The sequence below is a fragment of the Lasioglossum baleicum genome, chromosome 3, assembly GCF_051020765.1.
Source record: "Lasioglossum baleicum chromosome 3, iyLasBale1, whole genome shotgun sequence".
Taxonomy (NCBI): Eukaryota; Metazoa; Arthropoda; class Insecta; order Hymenoptera; family Halictidae; genus Lasioglossum; species Lasioglossum baleicum.
The window spans coordinates 8,093,313-8,112,722 of NC_134931.1; the positions used below are offsets into that span (position 1 = coordinate 8,093,313).

At 39.4% G+C, this 19,410-nt stretch overlaps 2 protein-coding genes across 9 annotated transcripts in view; one reads left to right on the forward strand and one right to left on the reverse strand.

Annotated features, from left to right (window-relative positions):
- Positions 1-6,095, forward strand: LOC143207301 (uncharacterized). Of its 3 annotated transcripts, XR_013008649.1 has the most exons (8): positions 1-170; positions 226-502; positions 1,093-1,195; positions 1,497-1,703; positions 2,181-2,423; positions 2,502-2,692; positions 4,323-4,718; positions 5,374-6,095. XR_013008649.1 is itself a non-coding variant. In XM_076420585.1 (7 exons), the coding sequence occupies exons 1-7, from the start codon at positions 140-142 to the stop codon at positions 4,612-4,614; spliced, it is 1,344 nt and encodes a 447-aa protein (XP_076276700.1). In that variant the 5' UTR covers positions 1-139; the 3' UTR covers positions 4,615-6,095. The 3 variants fall into 3 exon arrangements, 1 of the variants encoding a protein (XP_076276700.1); XR_013008650.1 differs by lacking the exon at positions 5,374-6,095 and having other exon boundaries at positions 2,502-4,255; positions 4,323-4,455; XM_076420585.1 differs by having other exon boundaries at positions 4,323-6,095.
- The window catches only part of LOC143207310 (GTP cyclohydrolase 1), a 25,679-nt gene continuing 11,823 nt past the window's right edge, over positions 5,555-19,410 (reverse strand). For all 6 annotated transcript variants that reach the window (XM_076420602.1, XM_076420598.1, XM_076420603.1 and 3 more), the window contains 4 exons: positions 18,158-18,367; positions 12,447-12,612; positions 10,606-10,722; positions 5,555-8,741 (listed from right to left, as the gene is read on the reverse strand). In XM_076420602.1, coding sequence (XP_076276717.1) covers positions 8,612-8,741; positions 10,606-10,722; positions 12,447-12,612; positions 18,158-18,367 — 623 coding nt within the window. In that variant the 3' untranslated portion in view covers positions 5,555-8,611. The remainder of the gene's footprint in view (positions 8,742-10,605; positions 10,723-12,446; positions 12,613-18,157; positions 18,368-19,410) is intronic.

A 19,410-nucleotide genomic window follows, 5' to 3' on the forward strand; every position in this document is an offset into this window, starting at 1 on the left:
ACATACGGTAGTTTCACACGAACTCGTTAAAATGATGCGTCTAAATCACGTGTAGATTAACCAAACGGAGCAAGCCGTTTCGGGAACACATAATCATTATGATCTTAATACTTTGGCATTGAGCATCATTGGCATCAAAATGTCACGTTTATTGAACACGTCCAAAACTGGTAAGACCTCCCGATTAACTGGACGAGCGGTGGTTAATTATCGACTGATTTACAGCGATCGACGAGAACCGAAAATCCTCAAAAATACTGAAATGTAGAAAGTCGGTCAGCGGCACGGGACGTAAACCTTTATCGAACACAGTAACAGAAGATCGTTTAGTGGGAGGCGCGGATGTGTCGGAAACTTCGGACGAAGTATCATCTATTTCGACAGGAAAAGTTGAAGAATCATTCGCGAAAGTGGAGGAGAAAGATGCCTCGCAAATTGAGAAACCCCCGACTATTGGCGGACCGTGCTGTTCTTGTATCGCACAGATGCCAGGATGTGTCGGGTATGAAATTCATGTTGTTCTAAGAATATAGAGAATCGTTTACTAAATCATTCTGTAAGCTTGTCTTTAACATATTGTCTACCGGAGATTATTCCATAATTTTTTCAAGTTTGTGGAGGATTTTTTAACACGTTGAGTGCCACGCGAATTTTGTGCGTTTCAACAAAGTTTCATTCATCGCAGAAACGATTAGAGTTATTATTTACGTTACCTTATTACAATCTAGTTAATTTCAGTATTAATAAATTGGTATATTCAGTGGCATTCAATAGATCCTTCAACAAACCACCGACAGCTTAGCTTTTAATTTAAAACAGGATTCTGAAGCTTCCTCTTGGTACAGCACAATTATTAAAATTCCCATTATTATATTGACACTAAGTTTACGGGACACGTTCTAATATTTTTAATGAACGATTATTGAGAATGTAACACATTCTTGTTATTTTTATAATCCATAAACCTAGTGTTAAAAAAGTCTATGCTTCGAGTAGGTAAAGTGTTAAGACCAATTTTGCAAGTAGAGAAAGCACAATTCGTGTTTGAGTTAAAGAGTAGACTAGAATTGTCTAAATTGTCTTTGGATCTAGAGACAAGAAGATAGACGAAATGATCGACCTTGTGGAGCAGAACTTGCAAGAAGCTGGTAAAGCATTGTCCACCTTAGGCGAGAACTTTGAACACGATTCAAAGGTTGAACCCCGCACGCAAGTAGAAACGTCATAAAATTGGGAGGACTTGTTGGGGGAATGTTTAAAGATTAAAGACGCTTTATAACGTTACTAGTACTCTGTCTTGAGGTGTAAGATATTATAAAGCGAGTTCAAACTACCATTTTTTACAATTCCTGATTGTTTCAAACAGTTCGCCTGTTCTCTTTGACAAATTAAATTAAAATCCGTACATGAAACATAGACGCATCAAAGGACCTGACTTTTTGAGGATCGTTTGCTCCCAAGATTCTAATTCTAATTTGTTATTGTCCTCGTAAAAGCTGATGTTCGTCGACATACTTGGTCGGATACAGCAGTGGACCGTTATAGTGGAGAAGAAGTTAGAAGATTGCAGAAAGGCACTTGAGTTGATGCGCAGAGAATTAATGGCAAGGCTCTGTGAGATTGAGAATCTGAAGAAGAAGCTGGCAGAATGTGAGGAGGAGAAGAACCGCATCGAAATGTCGCAGCGTGAGGTGGAAAACAAGGTAGAAACAATCATTAGACTATGGATTTTATGCACTTATGAAATGGAAAGTGGATGAAGTATAAAACAGTCGTTAAAGATTAAAAGAATTTAAAGATGGATACAAGACTGTTTTACTATATTTCCTGCTTTAAAATCATTCATATCAGACTCCATTTTATGTAGAAATGTTAATTAAACTGTGGATTTTCAGCACCTATTAAAAATCGAGTGGGAAGAATTTAAAACAGTCGACGTAGATTAAAAGAATTTAAAGAAAGGATCGAGTTTTTTGTGTTTAATGCACAGGATTTTTGTTTTATATAAAGGTCCACAGTCTAATAATTATAAAGACAGTACTGGTTGAAGGTTTAGGATCTCTGAATTGACGAAAACTAAGATAAGCTTGTTAATTCTTTGTACTTGGAGCGATTTTAACTCGAAAATTAAATATTTCTTCACATTAATAATGTAAACAATATTTTGAATAATGGTACAGGCCCAAGTAGTAGAAGAGACGGTAGTAGAACGGGAGCCCGAGAAACAGGAGCCCGAGAAACAGGAGCCCGAGAAGCAGGAGCCTGAGAAATGGGAAGGCGGTGAGATGCGAAGATTGGACGTAATTGTCGAAAAACCTTCACAACAGCAGATACAAGAGCCCCAGGTTGTGGAGATCATTTGCACGGATGCGGCTATTCAAGCAATGATGAAGGACAAGGACAGAATGAGACGAGAGCTTGAGGTACAGAACGATGCTACATATTGTATATCCATATTGAACTAATACATATATGTAATTTTAAATGATTCCATTAAACAGCTCGAAGCGGAAATAGCACGGCTGAAGAAAGAAAACCAGCGTATTATTAAAGAACGCGCCGAATATGAAAATGCTATACAAAGAGCGTTGTTGCGAGGTGTTTCCTGTTTGAATGTTGAAGCTTTAAGGGTGCTGAAATCTCCGCCGATCCCCTGTTGCACTCCTTGCAGCCCTTGTCCTCCTGGCAACATGTTCGTAAAACTATTTATTCGTTTTTTTAATTACTAATTGAAGGAGACGCTGTAAAAGCTTGAAAAGTAGGTCCTCCAAACGAGCATTGCAGTTAAATCAATTTATTTAAGGCGGTAGACTCGCGCGCGCGTTTCCAGAATTGCAAGGGTGCGGGACGCGCGTTCTCATTTCTCGATAATACAAAGATGGGATTATAGGTTTCAGTAGTTTATGAGACATAATTTGCATTATTCGGCAGCATGTAGCTATGAAAAGTTGTATGCTTCGGAATAATGCAAATTACGTCTTGCAAACGAAAAAAGAAGACTTTTGAGGGCGATAGCGGCCTAGATCGATCTTTCATCTAGCGTCTTTGACTACTGAAAAACCCCATTTTTGTGTTATCGAGAAATGAGAACGCGCATCCCGCACCCTTGCAATCCTGGAAAAGCGAGTCTACTCTCTTAACTGTTCCACATTACTAACAAGAGTAGCGTATCTATCAAAGTTTTAGTCATTCTTAAATGATATACATACCCAAAGAAATCCAGTCAACCAGGCCTGTCGAGGTACATCTCGAGCCCAGCGTGCGGAGGCCACCTCACGGGCATTATACTGGCCCAACGTCGCTCGAAGCTGCTCGAAGCACATGATGCCTAGATTCTGGCCATGCCACAAAAGATCGCGTGGGCTCGTATTCTTGCCTCGGCACCATCCCGACACAACTGCTCTCGGCACTGCTGCCCTCTTAAAATGGACCGAGCGGCCAGGATTGTGCCGGGATGGTGTCGAGGCAAGAATACGAGTCCACGCGATCTTTTGTGGCATGGCCAGAATCTAGCATTTTTGCTGACTGGAAATAAATTTGTTGCATCTTTACAATCTCAATAGTCGTAAATTAAAAATATTAGAACCCGTTATTTTGATCTAGTGTTAATTATATCAACGTGCAAAGTAATTTCGTAGAACGCTGCGATAGAGTGTGAACGTATTTCATCAGAAATTTCGAAACAATATCGGTCAGTCTTTCTTCCTGCGTTTTTTATTGTAGCTGGTCAATCGTGCAATCGATAATATTTCCATTGCGACAAGTGATACGCAATTTCTTTGCTCCATTGCCTCGAGATATCAATGAGTCATCTTTTCGGAGTTAAGAATAGTGTGTAGCTTCTGCATACCCCTGCTAACTGGCATGGGACCTTGCCGTGTTCTTGCAATTAGCCTTTCAAAATTGTAACCAGCTCTGTACTCTAGGTCGAGGTCAGTCGTACCCTTTCGGAGCCAAAAAATGAATTCAATCGTCACAGTTAATCGCCGATATCATGCCTGTGTTCTTTGCTGATCGATTCTGGGAAGTTATGATCGAACAAAAAATGTTTAAAATAGTTAAACGGAATATATCCATCGCCGGTCAAACGACCGCAAGTTCAGATTTTTTGTTTTACAGCTATTAAAGTTATAAAGATGCGTTCACTAGAAATAATTATACACGCTTCTCTCTCTCTCTCTCTTTTTAAATCTAAATAAATTTAACCGTGCCATAAATAAAACTATAAGGCAACGAATACCAATCACTTTTAATGGTTGGTAAGGTTCAGTGCTAAATTATTTGATTCAAATGGTTTTGGCTCATCTGAGTTTCGGTTTTAGGGAACGAACCGTGTGCAAAAGAGATGTTCCGAACGGAATGTCCAAAAATTGTGTAACCCATCGAGGTAGCAGCGGAAAATGTGCTCGAGAGTCCGTCACCGTCAAACGGCCTTGTGGCAGCGAATGTTGTTCCTCGAACAGGAACCGGAAGACACCGTCCGCCAACAGCATGGTCTTCCTTCTTCATCAGGGAGACGCTGAAAATCTCTGCATCTCAGATGCTCCACCTCCACGAGTCTGTGGCCAACCTGTTATGAAGAAGATCGAGATACCACCTTGCCCGAGATTCTGATCGTCGCATTTTCCTTTCCTGAAGGACAATCAACTCTTCAATCACAGAACCAGAAGCGTTCCCGAAGAAGTTGCTCCTTTTGGTAGACGCGCGATAGGAACAATGTTAGCAGATATTTTTGCAAGACTTTGGTTTCTACGGCTTCATCTTGTCTTTACTCAGTAATCTTTAAATTTATGATCTTTAAGTGAGTTTTTTCTGACGAGGGTAGCTTCCCAGATGAGTAATTACCCAGTAAGCAAACTCGTTCGATTTTGGACGAGCATCTATGCACGCATAAAAGTAGCGCATTTTACTAGTAGAATCCAGGACCGAGCGGCCAGCATTGTACCCGAGCAGCTTCTGCCGGGGCCGGGCCGCCGGGCTGAGCGGCCAGTATTGTGCCCGGGCCGGGCCGAGCAAATGCCCGGTCTTTCTGCCCGGCATATGCGCGCGTAGATACCCGTCCAAAATCGAGCATCCTATGCTTCGAGCAGTTTCGAGCGACGTTCGGCCAGTATAATGCCCGTTCTCTGCTCGCCTGGCTGGGCTCGATTTCTGCTCGAGGCAAGCCTCGCTGACTGGGTAGTTAATTATTTAAAAAAAAAAAGGATTGGAAGTGTTCTACATTGTAATAGTTGAAATGAGCGTAATTCGTTGTTGATATGGTGTTAAAAATGGTAACTCTTTGCAGTCTGAATTTTAAAAATATACTCCAAAAGTATAAAATTAGTACTTGATAAGTACTAATTTGGAACAATTTTGTTTACTCGTTATTAGACTGGTGCAAATGAAATTCTTATGACGCGCGAGATCCACGTTCTCGGAATATGTTGGCTTTCTGTCATCGAAGGAAGTATACGTTTTCGTTACCAGGAACTGTGAACCGTTTTACGTAACCGTTTTGTGGATTCCGTTCGGAAATTCGTTCAGGGGAACCTCCGGGAAGAAGCACGCGCCGTTGAAAGTATAAATATAACTTTATATAACATTGTCACAAAAATATTATAAATATTAAACATTCATTCGCATAAATAACATTAAGATTTTTCGTTCCATTGTTTGAAGGTCGGGAAAATAGAATATCGAAGGCTGCACCAAAAGTCGCACAACACTATATCTGAACCTTCCACGTGACACCTTTCGAACGCGTACCGTGTCTCGAAGTTCACGGAAGTTCGATGAATGTATAGTAAACTCAACGGCACTCGAGATAATACTTTGAAACTCTTGCGACGTGTCTGGCATTCATCGATCTTCCTCGTTTCGAGTTGCAACAATGAGAAGGATCGACGCATTTGGTGCAAGGTGTGATAAATTTTAACCCTTTGCGGTCCAGAGATTGCCATTAAACTGGATTTCAAATCTGTATTTAATCTATTATAACATGTATGTATGTCTAAATGAAAGAAAGTCTCTACTTGAAAATAATTTTACGAATATTCAACAACTTGATAATCATGGAACAATGAATAAACGGATACGCTCTCCCAAGAAACAAATGGTTAAAAATTGGACATTTCATATGCAACAACCTAACATAACAAACAGATTGTGTATATCGTATGCATCGCTATAGCACATACAATTGATCGACAGAGGATTTTGTTCTTTGCACAATTGTATTTAGTATTGTAATTTAGAAACGAGAACAAGCAACGGTCGCGAAAGGGTTAAAACGATCGGTGTATTTTGAGTATCAAGATCATCTTTCCGCGGTGTCGCTATAAAAATACAATTCCAAAAACAAATGATGTGCTCCGTACACAGTAACTCTTTCTCTCTCAATCTCTCATTATTTGTCATTCGTCATTCGGTGGAATGAAGTAGCCGCAAAGATATTACGTAAATTAACAGAGAAGTAAAGATAAACTCTTGAATGTCGTACACGGGATAAATAATTGCGTTCTTTTTCCCTTTTATACAGTTAAACGTACGCTTCGCGACGCACGATGTATGGCTGGAACATCGCGCGTCCGATCTCCTATACATATACATATACTTTCACCATAAAATTTCTCGTGCGTTCATTCTAACGCGTCGTGAACAACGTGTCCTCCGCTCGGATCATTTAAATAAATGATACAAACAGCAAGAGATACGAACTAATGGAATGAACAGCTTCAACGCAAAGCACTGGATGTTCCACGCTGTAGAACGTATGGCTGGAACGTTCTACAGGTGACAAACATGAACATCCGCAAAAGCACGAATTGTCCCATAATGAACGACGCGACCAAAAATTACCGCGTGCACAATGAACATTATTCTTCTCGGTCTTCGATTACTGTTTAAAAAGATTTTCTCAATCGACGTCATACATAATAAAGAAAAAGATCAATTTATTTGGAACTTTTACTTACACTGCTTTCATAAACACCGACACACTTATATAGGTGCACCGCGAATGTTAAAAATGGAGAGTCTCAAGTCTCCGGTCGCATAATTCATTATAGAACATTCCGTGCGATACGCTTACAGTTCTCGACCAGCTCGATGTATCGCTGCAAAGACAGTTTTCAGGGAAACGATAATATACATAGAATCTAGAATACACGTTTTCTTAAAGGACGGTTCGCTGAAAGCTGTTTCGACAGTCTTTCGGTCGAGTCCGGTCGAGAAAACTCACCGGAGAATTTTCTAATTGCTTCGTCTCGTCGACGAAAACGCGGCTGCCCGATATAGCTTCTATAATATATTGGCAACGCTACCAAAAGTATTCTCAAGGTACAATAATCGAAACAGTGGTTACAGCTGGTCCAGCAGCGTTGGTGACGTTGCCAATATACTTATACATATACACGCTGCTTGGTAACGGGTGGAGCCCGCTGCGAGAGCGGTAGGATAACGCAAAGACAGAAAAAATAAAGCCAATGCATGTGTTTCTTGCTCCGTTTTCATCTTTGCTTCTCAGTTAGCTACCAAGTTTTGCCGTATGCAATCTTCTTATGGTCCTCGAAAATGGTTGCATAATTAAAAGAGTCCAGTATCATATGTTGCATTTATATTGTTATACAGTAGAATTCCGATAATTCGGCGTGTTTCAACTACAAGCACGAAGCAAGAAGACACTAATAGCAGATGGTGAACTTTCAAGTAGTTTGAAATGATTTTTTCACTAAAAAATCTAACTGTATGAAGCAGACGGATATACGAACACTATTGAAAAAGACGTAAATTGTATTGTATGGTCAATACAAGTTTTAAATTATATTCCTCACTTAAACTCATTCTAGATATAGTCCAATAATTTGGCATATTGATAATCCGGCACTGCCGAAGTTCCCAGCATACCGGATTATCGGAATTCTACTGTATTTTGAAAGAACACATCTTGTAAAACGAATAGAAAACTGACCACCACTTGAGAACAGCAAGAGTTGTTGGTCCGGTTCATCTTCATATGCTTTGCGTGTCTAGATTGTCGCTCGCAGGGGTTCCACTAATTACAAAGCTACCTGCGTTTACATAGAATCACGAGCATCACCTAACAATCAAAGAATCGCAATGATCCTTGAGCATCCCGCGTTATTGGCTTCTGTTTTTGCAAAACGATGCGTAAGTTCAAATCGCTCTCCGGGAAAGAAAGTGGCATTTTCTTCATTTTCTCACCCGGTAACATAATTGATCGAACTTGCGTAATGTTTCCGCAATTAACTACCATATTGTCTCTGTGTCATTCGGTCAGCAGTTTAAGAGCGTCCTGTTAGAGACGTGTTTGGACAATCTCGACCAATACAGTCGCTTGTCGAATAAAATCGTTATTATAGCTTTTGCTTTTAGTTCAACAACCTGGACAAGGATCCGATAATATTTCTTCTTACGGAACAATCGAGGAGATGTTATCGCGTAAGCAACGCCATCGACATCGACTTTGTTTTGGACGCTTTTTGTTTTTGAGGTAGCAGCGGGGCGAAAAACGTTTCCGGAGGGCAAGAATCGTGTCGGGGCCATTTTTTGGTTCTGTGGTCCCTCGACCAATGGTAACGACATCGTTGAGAACAGCCCGGAGTTGCGTTTACTTGTTCTGGACCAGGTTCAGGAATTCCTCGCGAGTTTTCGGGTCGTCGCGGAATACACCCAGCATCGTCGACGTTACCGTTTTGCTGTTGATCTTCTGCACTCCCCTCATCACCATGCACATGTGCCTGCAACGATCATCAGGTTCGACCTTCAGTCTTTGAATATTTTCAAACTTACCAACCATCAAAAGTATCAATTTTTATAATTTTAATAATTGTGAAATATCAACCCGGTGGTAGGTTTAGTGTTACGTGAATTAATCAAAGATTCGTGTAAAAGTTGCTTCTAAAATTCTAAACCATGCAATGTATAGAGAACCAAAAGAAAAACGTTTGTTTTTTACACGTTCTTTTAACGATTAAACCCGGCAGCATTTCTTTCAACAAAATAAAACCTGTACTCCATAAAACAAAGTTTGATTGATATACTACCAACAGTAATGTACCATTCCAATGAACTATAACTATGTATCATGTATAAAATCATGTATAAAACGTATATGCTAACGAGACCTGAATAACGCATCAATCTTTAAAGAAAATTCTGTCGCTAATAGACTTCTTATAGTCATCTAATCTGCATAGGTCTGTATAATTAATCTGCCTGTTAGAATCGGTAGCAACGCGACAACGTTAATGCGCGTGTCAATAATAATAATAATGCCGCGTTATTAACATTTCCTTGCTTCGTCCAGGATTCTAGGTTAACGGTGGATACTGTTATCTGATCCGCGGTGGTAAAAGATTATAGTGATCAGCGTTGTACTGCATACGTGATATCTTCGTTCGCGAGTGAATCACGGCCGCGAGCCATTACGGGGGGACAGGATGATTAGCATTAAGGACGCATTCACATAATTGATCCGTGTTATTAATTTACCGCATTTTTGTGCGATTTTTAAGGCGGCGTCGTCGTCGTCAGACCGTTCCAAGGACGCGCGAACTGACATCGACGCGTGTTTTTTCCGACGAACCTGTTCGCAACCTGTTCGCTGATCGAGATTAGAACAATTATACCGACAGGTTACGGTATTTAATTTATCGTCAACGATATTTTAATGGTATTCATTGGATTAATGGGATTCGGTAGCGTTCACACCCTCGCTTTGGTGACGCGTCGCATGTTACATTCTGCCATTCAGGAGTTTTTATGAATGTTTGATTCATACATGAGTTTATGCGATTGCAAGAGATTTTTCCGATATGTTGCTTTCCGTTGTAATCGAACGATACGCACAAGATCAATTTGGTTTTCTTTACATAGAACAGTATAGACTGCTACATTACAAGATAAATAGCTGAACAATGAAGATGATAAGTGCTCAGAATAGAATTGAATAATATTCATTTAGGCAACTTTCGTAATGTTGTACGCGCGTTTCAAAACCCGTGGCCATTGAAATTATTAAACGCCTCATGTGCTCGGCGACTGAAGAACGCAACATTCCCTGCTAAGAGAATGCGCTTTAATTCTTTACGAAGAGATAGCACCTTATTAGCACAAGGTCGTATTCTTACATGCGATTAGTCCTTGCGAAAACTATTGCTCAAGAGGCGAGCGCGTTGAAATGAAACCGAGGGAGGCGCGAAATCGCTCGATCGCGGATTTCGGTTATTGTTTCCGTTTCCTGTCATTTTTGCGTCACAAAATAATCTAGAAAAGAATAAAAGCTAGGACTCTTTCGGACTGAACGTTCCTGATCGGATATTTAATTTTCAATCCCTTCATTGTTTAAACATCTTTAAATGTTTATAATGCTACAGAAAAACATACCATCGTATTCTGGAGAGTCAGCAGAGTCTTTCTACTTAAAAAACATTCTCATAGCTTTTACGGTTACGTCAGAAAACATTCTTAAAGCCGACAATCTTGTCTCTGGAAATGAAATCTCTCAACGAGCAAGTGCCAACTCTTTGGTATCGAATTGCAAAATTGACGTTGATAAGTGTAATTAACGAACATAAGCCTGCCGAAGACAAGGATACCTACACTCCTTCAACAACGACAGCCACCCCCGCCGGTTGCACGGCCTTGGTAACCGCAACAGCGATCTGTTTCGTCAATCGTTCTTGAACCTGAAGACGCCTGCTGTAGATCTCAACGATCCTGAGAAAGAAATAAACAATCGAAATATTAATGGGGCTCGATTGGTCCTTAGCACTCGAATGACGATTATAAGGCGCCGCTAAAACTTGTCACACTATTATTTAAAACAAGTTTTACAACACTGTATTAATGTAATAATAGTAATAAATAGATTGTGAATTGTAGGCATTTATGGTAAAAATGAGCAAGTACAATTTAAAACAGTAGAAAGGTTAATGCTAAAATGATTCAAGGAAAATATTACTTTAAGCTCGTTAAAATTATTAAAGCGCGAATGAAATGTTTATCTGCCTCCACCACCTTACTACAAAGATCCACAATCTAGTAATAAACGTCGTATGCATTAAAAAAATAGAATATTCTGGTTCTGAAGTTAAAACAGTTTCGAGTGCAAAGTGCTAATGGTTCGTAATTGAATGATTTTAATTATAAACGATGTTCAATAAGTAAACGAACGTCCAACGATCGGCACATGGCACATCGCGTGAAAGTGCTCGGCGCGCCTACGATCGCGTATTCTTTTCTTCTCGCTTTAATATTCCTTTAATCAAGGCCGTGACCATTGCCGATGCAATTCGTTATCTCGAAGTTGTGAAACGCGGTATATGTAAGTACATATCAGCGTGCCCGCCATGCGTCTTTGGCGCTCGAGGCTCTGCACCGTTCATTGGCAAACTTGTCTGTGCACTGACGCGATATTGTCATCATCGCTTCGAAATGCTCGGGAATCATGCAAAAATTGATCCGAGACTTTGCACGGTTCACGGCCGTTCCGGCGAACTTTTATTGTGACGCAAACTAAACAACTAATATTGCCTCGAGTCGATCTGTGACCAAGATTCACTTGTCATTCATTTTTATTGTTCTTCATATCAGCAATTAGACGTTACATGGTTGAGAGAATCTGTCCTGTTTTAATTAATTGAGAGCCATGTACAAAAGTTGGCTCAAAGAATGTGTTATTAAAAAAATTTAGAGAATTTTGATGCACTTTTATGTTTTCCTAATAGTTCAACAATTTTTTGTGCATGTCCTTTCTTAGTAATTTACGTTAAGTCTTTGTTCTATTGTAAACATTTGTGTAAAAGGACCTCGATCCGTTCATAATAATAATAATAATTTTTATCTGTGAGATGGAATAAATGCATAAATAATGATAGAGATTATTTGGAAGAATGTAGAATGCATTCTACTTATTTATAAATAGACTATGATTTTTATAGAAAATAAAAATTGTCTGTTCACTTATCTGTCCACCGCTTTAAATTGTACTTACTCGTTTTTGTTACAAATGTATATAATCCGCAGTCTATTTATAAAAAATGAATGAAATGAAGAGTATTTGGCTACGAATTAATTTGTATACCGAAAAGTTACCATTATTTCTTCGTACCAGAAAAATCGTGTAAATACAAAGAGTGCACTGTTTTAACGAGACTAATTATAAGAACCGTAAGACCACATGGTATAGGATTCAAGAAAGTTTTGGGATAAAAGTGCGATCGGGAAAGGATTTAATTGCCCCGCAAGGAGTAGCTGAAAGCAATTAATTTCCATTACGTTGAATGAGGATATCGGTCTTCTTAACGTGTGGAGAGAGAGGATTCGGAGACACTACAGTCTGTCAGAGTTTAGTGCGGATTAATTGCACCGCAGTCTGTGCGCCACACCGATGTTAATCCGGTCTCCCCGGTGTAATAAAGTGGATTCCCATTTCGCATTACCTGGCTAATTTACTGAGGCCGAGGATCTTCTTGCAGGGCAGGTAACCGATCGAGACTTTTCCGTAGAACGGGACCAAATGGTGCTCGCACATCGAGAACATTTCGATGTCCTTCACTACGACCATCTCGTCGTGGTCCTCGTCGAACACTGCGTCGTTTATCACCTCTGAAAATTGAGAAACGTAATTGAATTGATGAGTCGAAGGGCTATGAGATTACTTGCGCATCTTATGCCTAGTTAAAGTAGAATTTTTAGTCAAAATTTTGATTTTTAGTGAAATTTTATATAACATCATTATGCTTGTCCACGTGTGTATATGATTATGTCCATTTTTAATGGCATTTCTGCAATGCCCATTTTGAATAGCATTTCTAAAATGTCAATTTCGAATGACGTTTCTAAAATGTTCATTTTTAATGTCAATTCTGAATTTCAAATAACGTTTCTAAAATATTCAGTTTTAATGACATTTTTAAAATAGCAATTCTGAAATGTCCTTTCTAGAACATCGCCATTTCTAATGGAAATTGCGCCAACATATTCTTGTCATCAATGCACAGAATCCAGAATCTAATGATGAACGTTAATCCTGTAATTTTGCATTAATCACCTAAAGTGTACTTCGATTCTAAGCTACGTTTTGGTGACCCTAAGTTATAGGGTGACAGCCAAGGACATGAGTGGCATGAGTTCGATGCATAAGGTAGCACAGGTAGCGATGCAAAAAGCGGGTCCCTGGGCTGCTTTATCGAATTAATTCGGACTGGGAGGAGGAGCCTGTTCTAGAAGGTCCCGGTTGATAGGTTTTTTAGTGGATATTGGGGGAACCGAAGATCTGTTCCCTCGGAGTCCCACACTACCCCCTTCTGGGGTGTACATAAAGGTATTTTTCCTCTCATCCTTAAAGAATAAAAAAAAAGTTAACTATAGGGTGTCCAGGTGGAACCGAGCGAAAATGCGAAATATCTTGCGAATTTTATCGTCCTATCTCGACGTTGAAGTAAAATTAGCTAGTTCTAATAGTGGCCAATTGGTACCCAAGGGGCTCGGAAGAAATGCCTCGGCTCGCATAAACGCCTAGGAATAGCGGAGCATTGTCGTTTAAATTGCTCCACGAAATAACATCCTTTCTGCACGTGGGTTAAGGTCCTCGCGATCCTGTCTGTGATTTACTCGATATTGACCTACTTACTATAGCGCCGATACTAGTGTGCTGGTACCGTAGGTACGAATCGGTGGTTTGTAGGTGTTGGTGGCTAGGTATAATGGAGGGTGCTCTCCACGGTTTCCACGGCAACCTTAACAAGAAACACCTCCACAATGACCGACAATGATGAAACGAATTCTCGCCCCACCGTTGATCAACTGTATATTTCCATACGTAACCGAGTCAGCACGCGGATAAAAAATTACCCAACGAATAATTGTGTAATGGTCAGTGTTACTTTTGGTGTATACAACGGTGATCAATACTACACAAACACAAAAACCAATTACCAAAAGTTGGACCTTATTATAGATTCGACATTCTTTTCGTGAATTGTGCTAGGATCTTGAAGAGTACTTTTATCCAGAATGCCATTTTTTGGGTCTCTTCGGTAATTTTTTTAAAGCCATCAAATAACTATTCTGTATCGATCTTTTGCATACATATTCGTCACTATTTGGAGTACGTAATATATTTTTTTCAAGCCAAAATATCTAAAATTGTATGAACTGCATTGCAATCGTCCCGATAATTTTTGAAACAGAAAAATGGAGTATGCGTTGCATTGGTGCAAATACAGCCTCGGTATGAATTGTGTCTCTAGTGTCGATTTTTAAGACTTGGTATACAAAGAACTTTGGAAATGTTCGAATGCCGCACAAGAACGATTTCTCCATTGTCACCGAGTGTTTAGATGCTTTTTGGAGAATTACTCGCATGCTGTTGATCATATGGTACATGCTCGAGGGTAGATTAGACCGCCTTCACACCTAGCCAGTCAGGGCAATTTCCTCTTGTCTATTTACCAGCTATCCGAGCCCTGATCCTCAAAGCGAGCAGCTTAATTTTTCGATTCGGTGGCTCGGCGCGATCACCCTTTCATCGGGATTCGATTAACTCTTTCAATTTGGCGCGTCGCCGAGTCGACAGACTTTTCGACTTCGTCATTGTCAGCCGGGGGGTAATCGCCGTCGGTGTTTCCCCGTTAGAGTGGCTGAAATTAGGCTTTCAATGCGCTCAGCCGTTGCCTAATTACGGGGGTTCTTGTTCACAAAGAAAAAGCTTTCACCGTTCGCGATGTCTACAGGTTCGCCAAAAATGCGAGATTCACTCATCATGTTCTCTAACGTGGTTCATTCGCGATTGTTTAAGAACCCCCGACCTTGTTCTATCTTTTCATAAAGTTAGACTCCGATTGATCTGAATTAAAAGTTGATACATTATTGTATTTTCTCTTGAAATGTACGTATTCGTTGTATGAACTTGTTGACGAACATTTTACCAACATTTTTCTGATTAAAATGGGTACAAACACGGTACAATGCAGATTATATTTGCTCTACTTTCTAAATTTTTACTGTACATGTATGTATATCGTCCCACATTACTACATTTATTGTATAACAAAAAGTCCATAAAATTTTGACTTCTTCTCAGGTTTAAAAGAAAATTCCAAAAAAAGTTCCAGGAAATGGCACTTTGGATCACAGTGTCCGAAATTCGCGAATTTCAGTGTCTGATGTACGAACATTTCCAGTGGAAGTTCAGCGAAGCTTATGACCGGGAATGAAAGGCGAAGAGAAATTGTCAGAAGGGAATGGCTCGACGATGGTGGTGAGGGTGGTTAGGAGAGGGTGGACTCGACGCTTTCTCTAGGAAAGTGCTCCGGGACTGGTTTCAGATTCACTGGGTCGAGTCGAGGCACCGTTAACCGGGCTTATCTCGAGGGCGGTTCCGCTAAAGCGGGATAGGGGTTAAGTCCAAGTGAATTAAAGTCTCTCCACCACCTGTAGCTCAGCTACTCGACGTATTTCTCGTGCGGACAAGGGTCGCGCCATTTATTAAAGGCTACTTAGGACGATTGCAGATAACCAATCCCACCCGAAATCCCATACATAAACACCGTGGGTCTCATACCTCATGCATGAGCTTTAATCTGATGGAAGTGAATCGGAAGTGTAGAATCGGTAAGATACAGTTTAACGCGAAAGTTCTAGCTTTTTCTTTCACTGTTTATGTATTCAAGAAAGTGATAGATACTGTTCTACGCTTTCGCGATTGTTCTTCAGACACTTTTGTAAAGGAAATTGATCGTTCATTCTTCAAGATGCAGATAGTAAAATATATAATAATATTTATTGTATACTTGAAAGAATGAAATAAGGCATTTTATCTAATTATGTCCTGTGTGTTATGAAATGCGTGTTCAACGTCAGAGAAGTGATCAAACATTTTTTTAACGTTAGAGTAGCATGCATTTTTCTTAAATAAATATTGAAGAGTTTGAGTTGAACAGCAGGATTTTAATTAAAACGTTAGTATTCCATTTAATTGAAAAATCCCGGATGTTAAACAACGAAGGAATTCTATTAATTCCGTATGTTTGAGTATATTTGATCGTCAGAGAAGGGACTAAACATTTTTGTTACATTAAAATAACATTGGTTATTAGGAATGACGATTAAAGAATTGATGAAGACAGTGTCAATATCCTGCAGGATTTTAAAATGTTAAAATGTTAATACATTGTTTATATGTATTTGTCTAAATAAAAAAAATAAAGTAGCATCTGTTTGAATCCTCTTTTCTGTGAAACACAATTCGATCAGCAGTGAAGCGACTAAATATTTTTGAACGTTAAAATAGAACCTATTTTTATTCATAAAAATTGCAAAGCCAACGAAGACAGAATAAATATCCCGCGGCATTTTAATTAAGCGATAATGCTCCACCGACGGATTCGGAATAAGAGACTGGGAAGACAATTAGAATCGTTAATATGTAACGAAAGGAGAGAATAGTAGGACTCGTTAAGGACCTTGTTCGTCGTTGCGATTTTGTTCCGCGGGCTTATAATTACTAAAGAACGGTGGCAGTTGTACTTTGCCGACGACAAATGGAAGGAAAAGGTGAAAGGTATTCTTCTCAGGCTGTTCCATGTCCCTGAGACCCATTTATAACGTGAGCTTTGGCGTTCTCTTTTTTCCAATCGTTCTTAAGTCTTCCTCTTTCTCTCCGCGTGACGGATCCTCGAGAGCCTTCGATTCAAGTAGAAGGAACGAAAAGTACGGCACTTTCCTCAAGTGGGTTTATTCGCGGTTTCTGATTCCATCGGGGCTTTATCCCCAGGGAGAATTCGTTCAATCGACTTTGCCAAGCCGCCTAATAACCCGGATATTCCTCGCCAACACTTTGCGACGATTAACAGTTTTCCAGAAAATCAGAAGCAAACAGCTGAGAATCCCTTGATAACATCGAGAACGGTAGCAATCTTTGGTGTGAACCAACAAGTTGTTTGAAACGATATCCTATATACGAGAGTTGAAAGCGCATTGTTAAACTTCTTTCTGACGTAGCAGAGACTAGAAACCTACTAAAAGGCTTTCGTACTATATCAGTGTAGAATTTCATTTAATGAATTTCATCGAGCTTTCCACAATCCACAGATTTTAGAGAAGAGTTTAATGAATTTCATCGAGGTTTTCATCATCCACAGATTTTATTCCAGTCCTTCTAAAGTATTTCAATTTGTACAAATTAAAAAGAGATTCGAACCGATTTCAACATCGCATGATTTTATGAACCCTTGCACCGATAAAATCAATTTTTCTTTTCGGCCCCAAGTATCATGAAAAAGTATGTAACAATTAATGACTTTACCCGAATAGTTAATTCGATAAATAATGCCTAATTGCATCACGAAGCTATCCTTGATTCTCGTACACAATTAATGCAAACTGTAATCATATAAAGAACTCCAAGGCGAAGCTATTAGTCAGAGAAGACGCGTAACAATGGTTAATCACGACTGATTTACAAACTGACTCCCGAGTGCCGAAGAATAATCGATGACTGGTAATTAAACGTAATTATGATTTACCGTAACTAACATAATTAACATTGCACTTTGAGTTGCAACAGTACGTGTTCACCATACTCTAAATTATGTAATCGTTACCCGTGGCGCAAAGGCGGCTAGAATATTCATTGAAAACCCTCTTTCGCTTCGATAGAAGAAGTTCAAACCCTTATAGCTACAGCGCCCTGAAAATGAATGAAGACGGTGCTCTATATTATATGATCATTGTATCAATTACTATTACCAGTGTCTCTATTTTCAACCCTTAGAGCATCACCATTAGGAAATTTATTAAAAATAATTTCTTGCCTGGATAGAAAAATACATCTACATTTATAACAATGTTCTAAACATTGAACGAAGACAGTATACTAAATTATATAATCACTATCGTTGTTCTCCACAGCCGCTGTGTGTCAATTTTAATCGCTATAGTCATTATCTCTATTGTCCACCCTCAGAGGAACAACATATAGAAACATGAATTAAATAAAAATTTAAAATTAAATGCCATTTCTTCTCGGACGGATGAGAAGTGTTACTATTATGGGCATTCCATCATTGTGCCTACAATGGTCCCGAAATGGAATGAAGACCGTGTCCGGCTAGCGAGCAGAGAGAAATATGATATAACAATGACGCACCTTCGAGACTCTGATCGTAGCCTTTCGTGAAGAATAGCATAGCTTTCGCGGCACGTTCCGGGGTTTTCAAAAGACCCTGCCGATCAGGATCTTCTCCTAGGGAGCTCAAGAGTAGCCTGTAACTCCTTGACATTTCCGGGAGCAGAGCTTCTCGCGTTGGCGGCCTGTGATCCAGCTCCAGATCGTGATGGAATGTGCATTTTTCGTGGCCTGTAAAACAAAGAACAAGAATCTCAAGTTTACTGTTCTTCGCTATAAAAAAAAAACACTCAAATAAAAAGTCTTAAATACTGGAACAAGAAAAAAGAAACCTGTGTATTAGAAGGTGGACACATGATCTTAATGCCATCAAGATGACGACATCAGTCCTCAAAGAATGAAAAGATACGTGTAACATCTATAATCAGTAGATTCCGTTTAAAATCTTCAAGAGTCAAACTAGATACAAGGCAAGGGGTTAAATTCATTTGTCGGTTAAATACAAGAAAATTTCTGTCGTTCATCGTGATAAGCGATACCACAGTTCGAATTCGTTATTTTAATAGCGGTGACCAGTTTGTGAAATCTATCCTGATTTTTCAATTTAAAACGAATCAGACGAAGTTATACATCAACAACGCTATCATCGATCCGGATGACCCGCGATGACTGACGATCCGTCTGGGCGTGGTAACGAAAATCAACGTTCAGCTTTATTTTTGTCCACAGAAAACCCCGATAAATTGCTATGATATATTTTTATCTCTCATTAATCGTTTCTAAATAAACGAGACGAGAGAACGATCCGTTCGCCTTCGATTTTGCATTCTGTTAAATGATCCGGTGTGATGATCCGGTGTGATAACGGGTGTTTCGTAATTTTCTTAATCATGTAACCGCGCGGTTGAAATAATGAACGTCTTCTTTAATATTTTAAAGCGTTGCATTCGCAGTGAATTAGTAATGACACTCATGGCACATGTCGTTCGGTTTAACGCGACATAATTGATTATAAGAATCGTTATGTGATCTTGATCTTTATGTAATAGAAATTATGTAAAATGTTCTAACTACTTCTTCGTTTTATCTTTTTTTTTTATCGATTTATGTGTTCATTAACATTTCGAGTTTTCATTTGCGTTTTGCATAAATCTTCGATCGATCAACGAATCCTAGCTCAAAGTAATCATTCTATCGATCATTACCACGACACAGTGGAATAGAAAAATTGAATGAAATCGTATTTTCCATTAATCTGCTACCTGAAGGGGCGA

Coding starts and splice junctions, on each gene's coding strand:
- LOC143207301 (XM_076420585.1), top strand. CDS start 140: ATGTCACGTTTATTGAACACGTCCAAAACTG. Junction 171..225: donor ATTGAACACGTCCAAAACTG/GTAAGACCTCCC, acceptor ACTGATTTACAG/CGATCGACGAGAACCGAAAA. Junction 1,704..2,180: donor AGCGTGAGGTGGAAAACAAG/GTAGAAACAATC, acceptor ATAATGGTACAG/GCCCAAGTAGTAGAAGAGAC.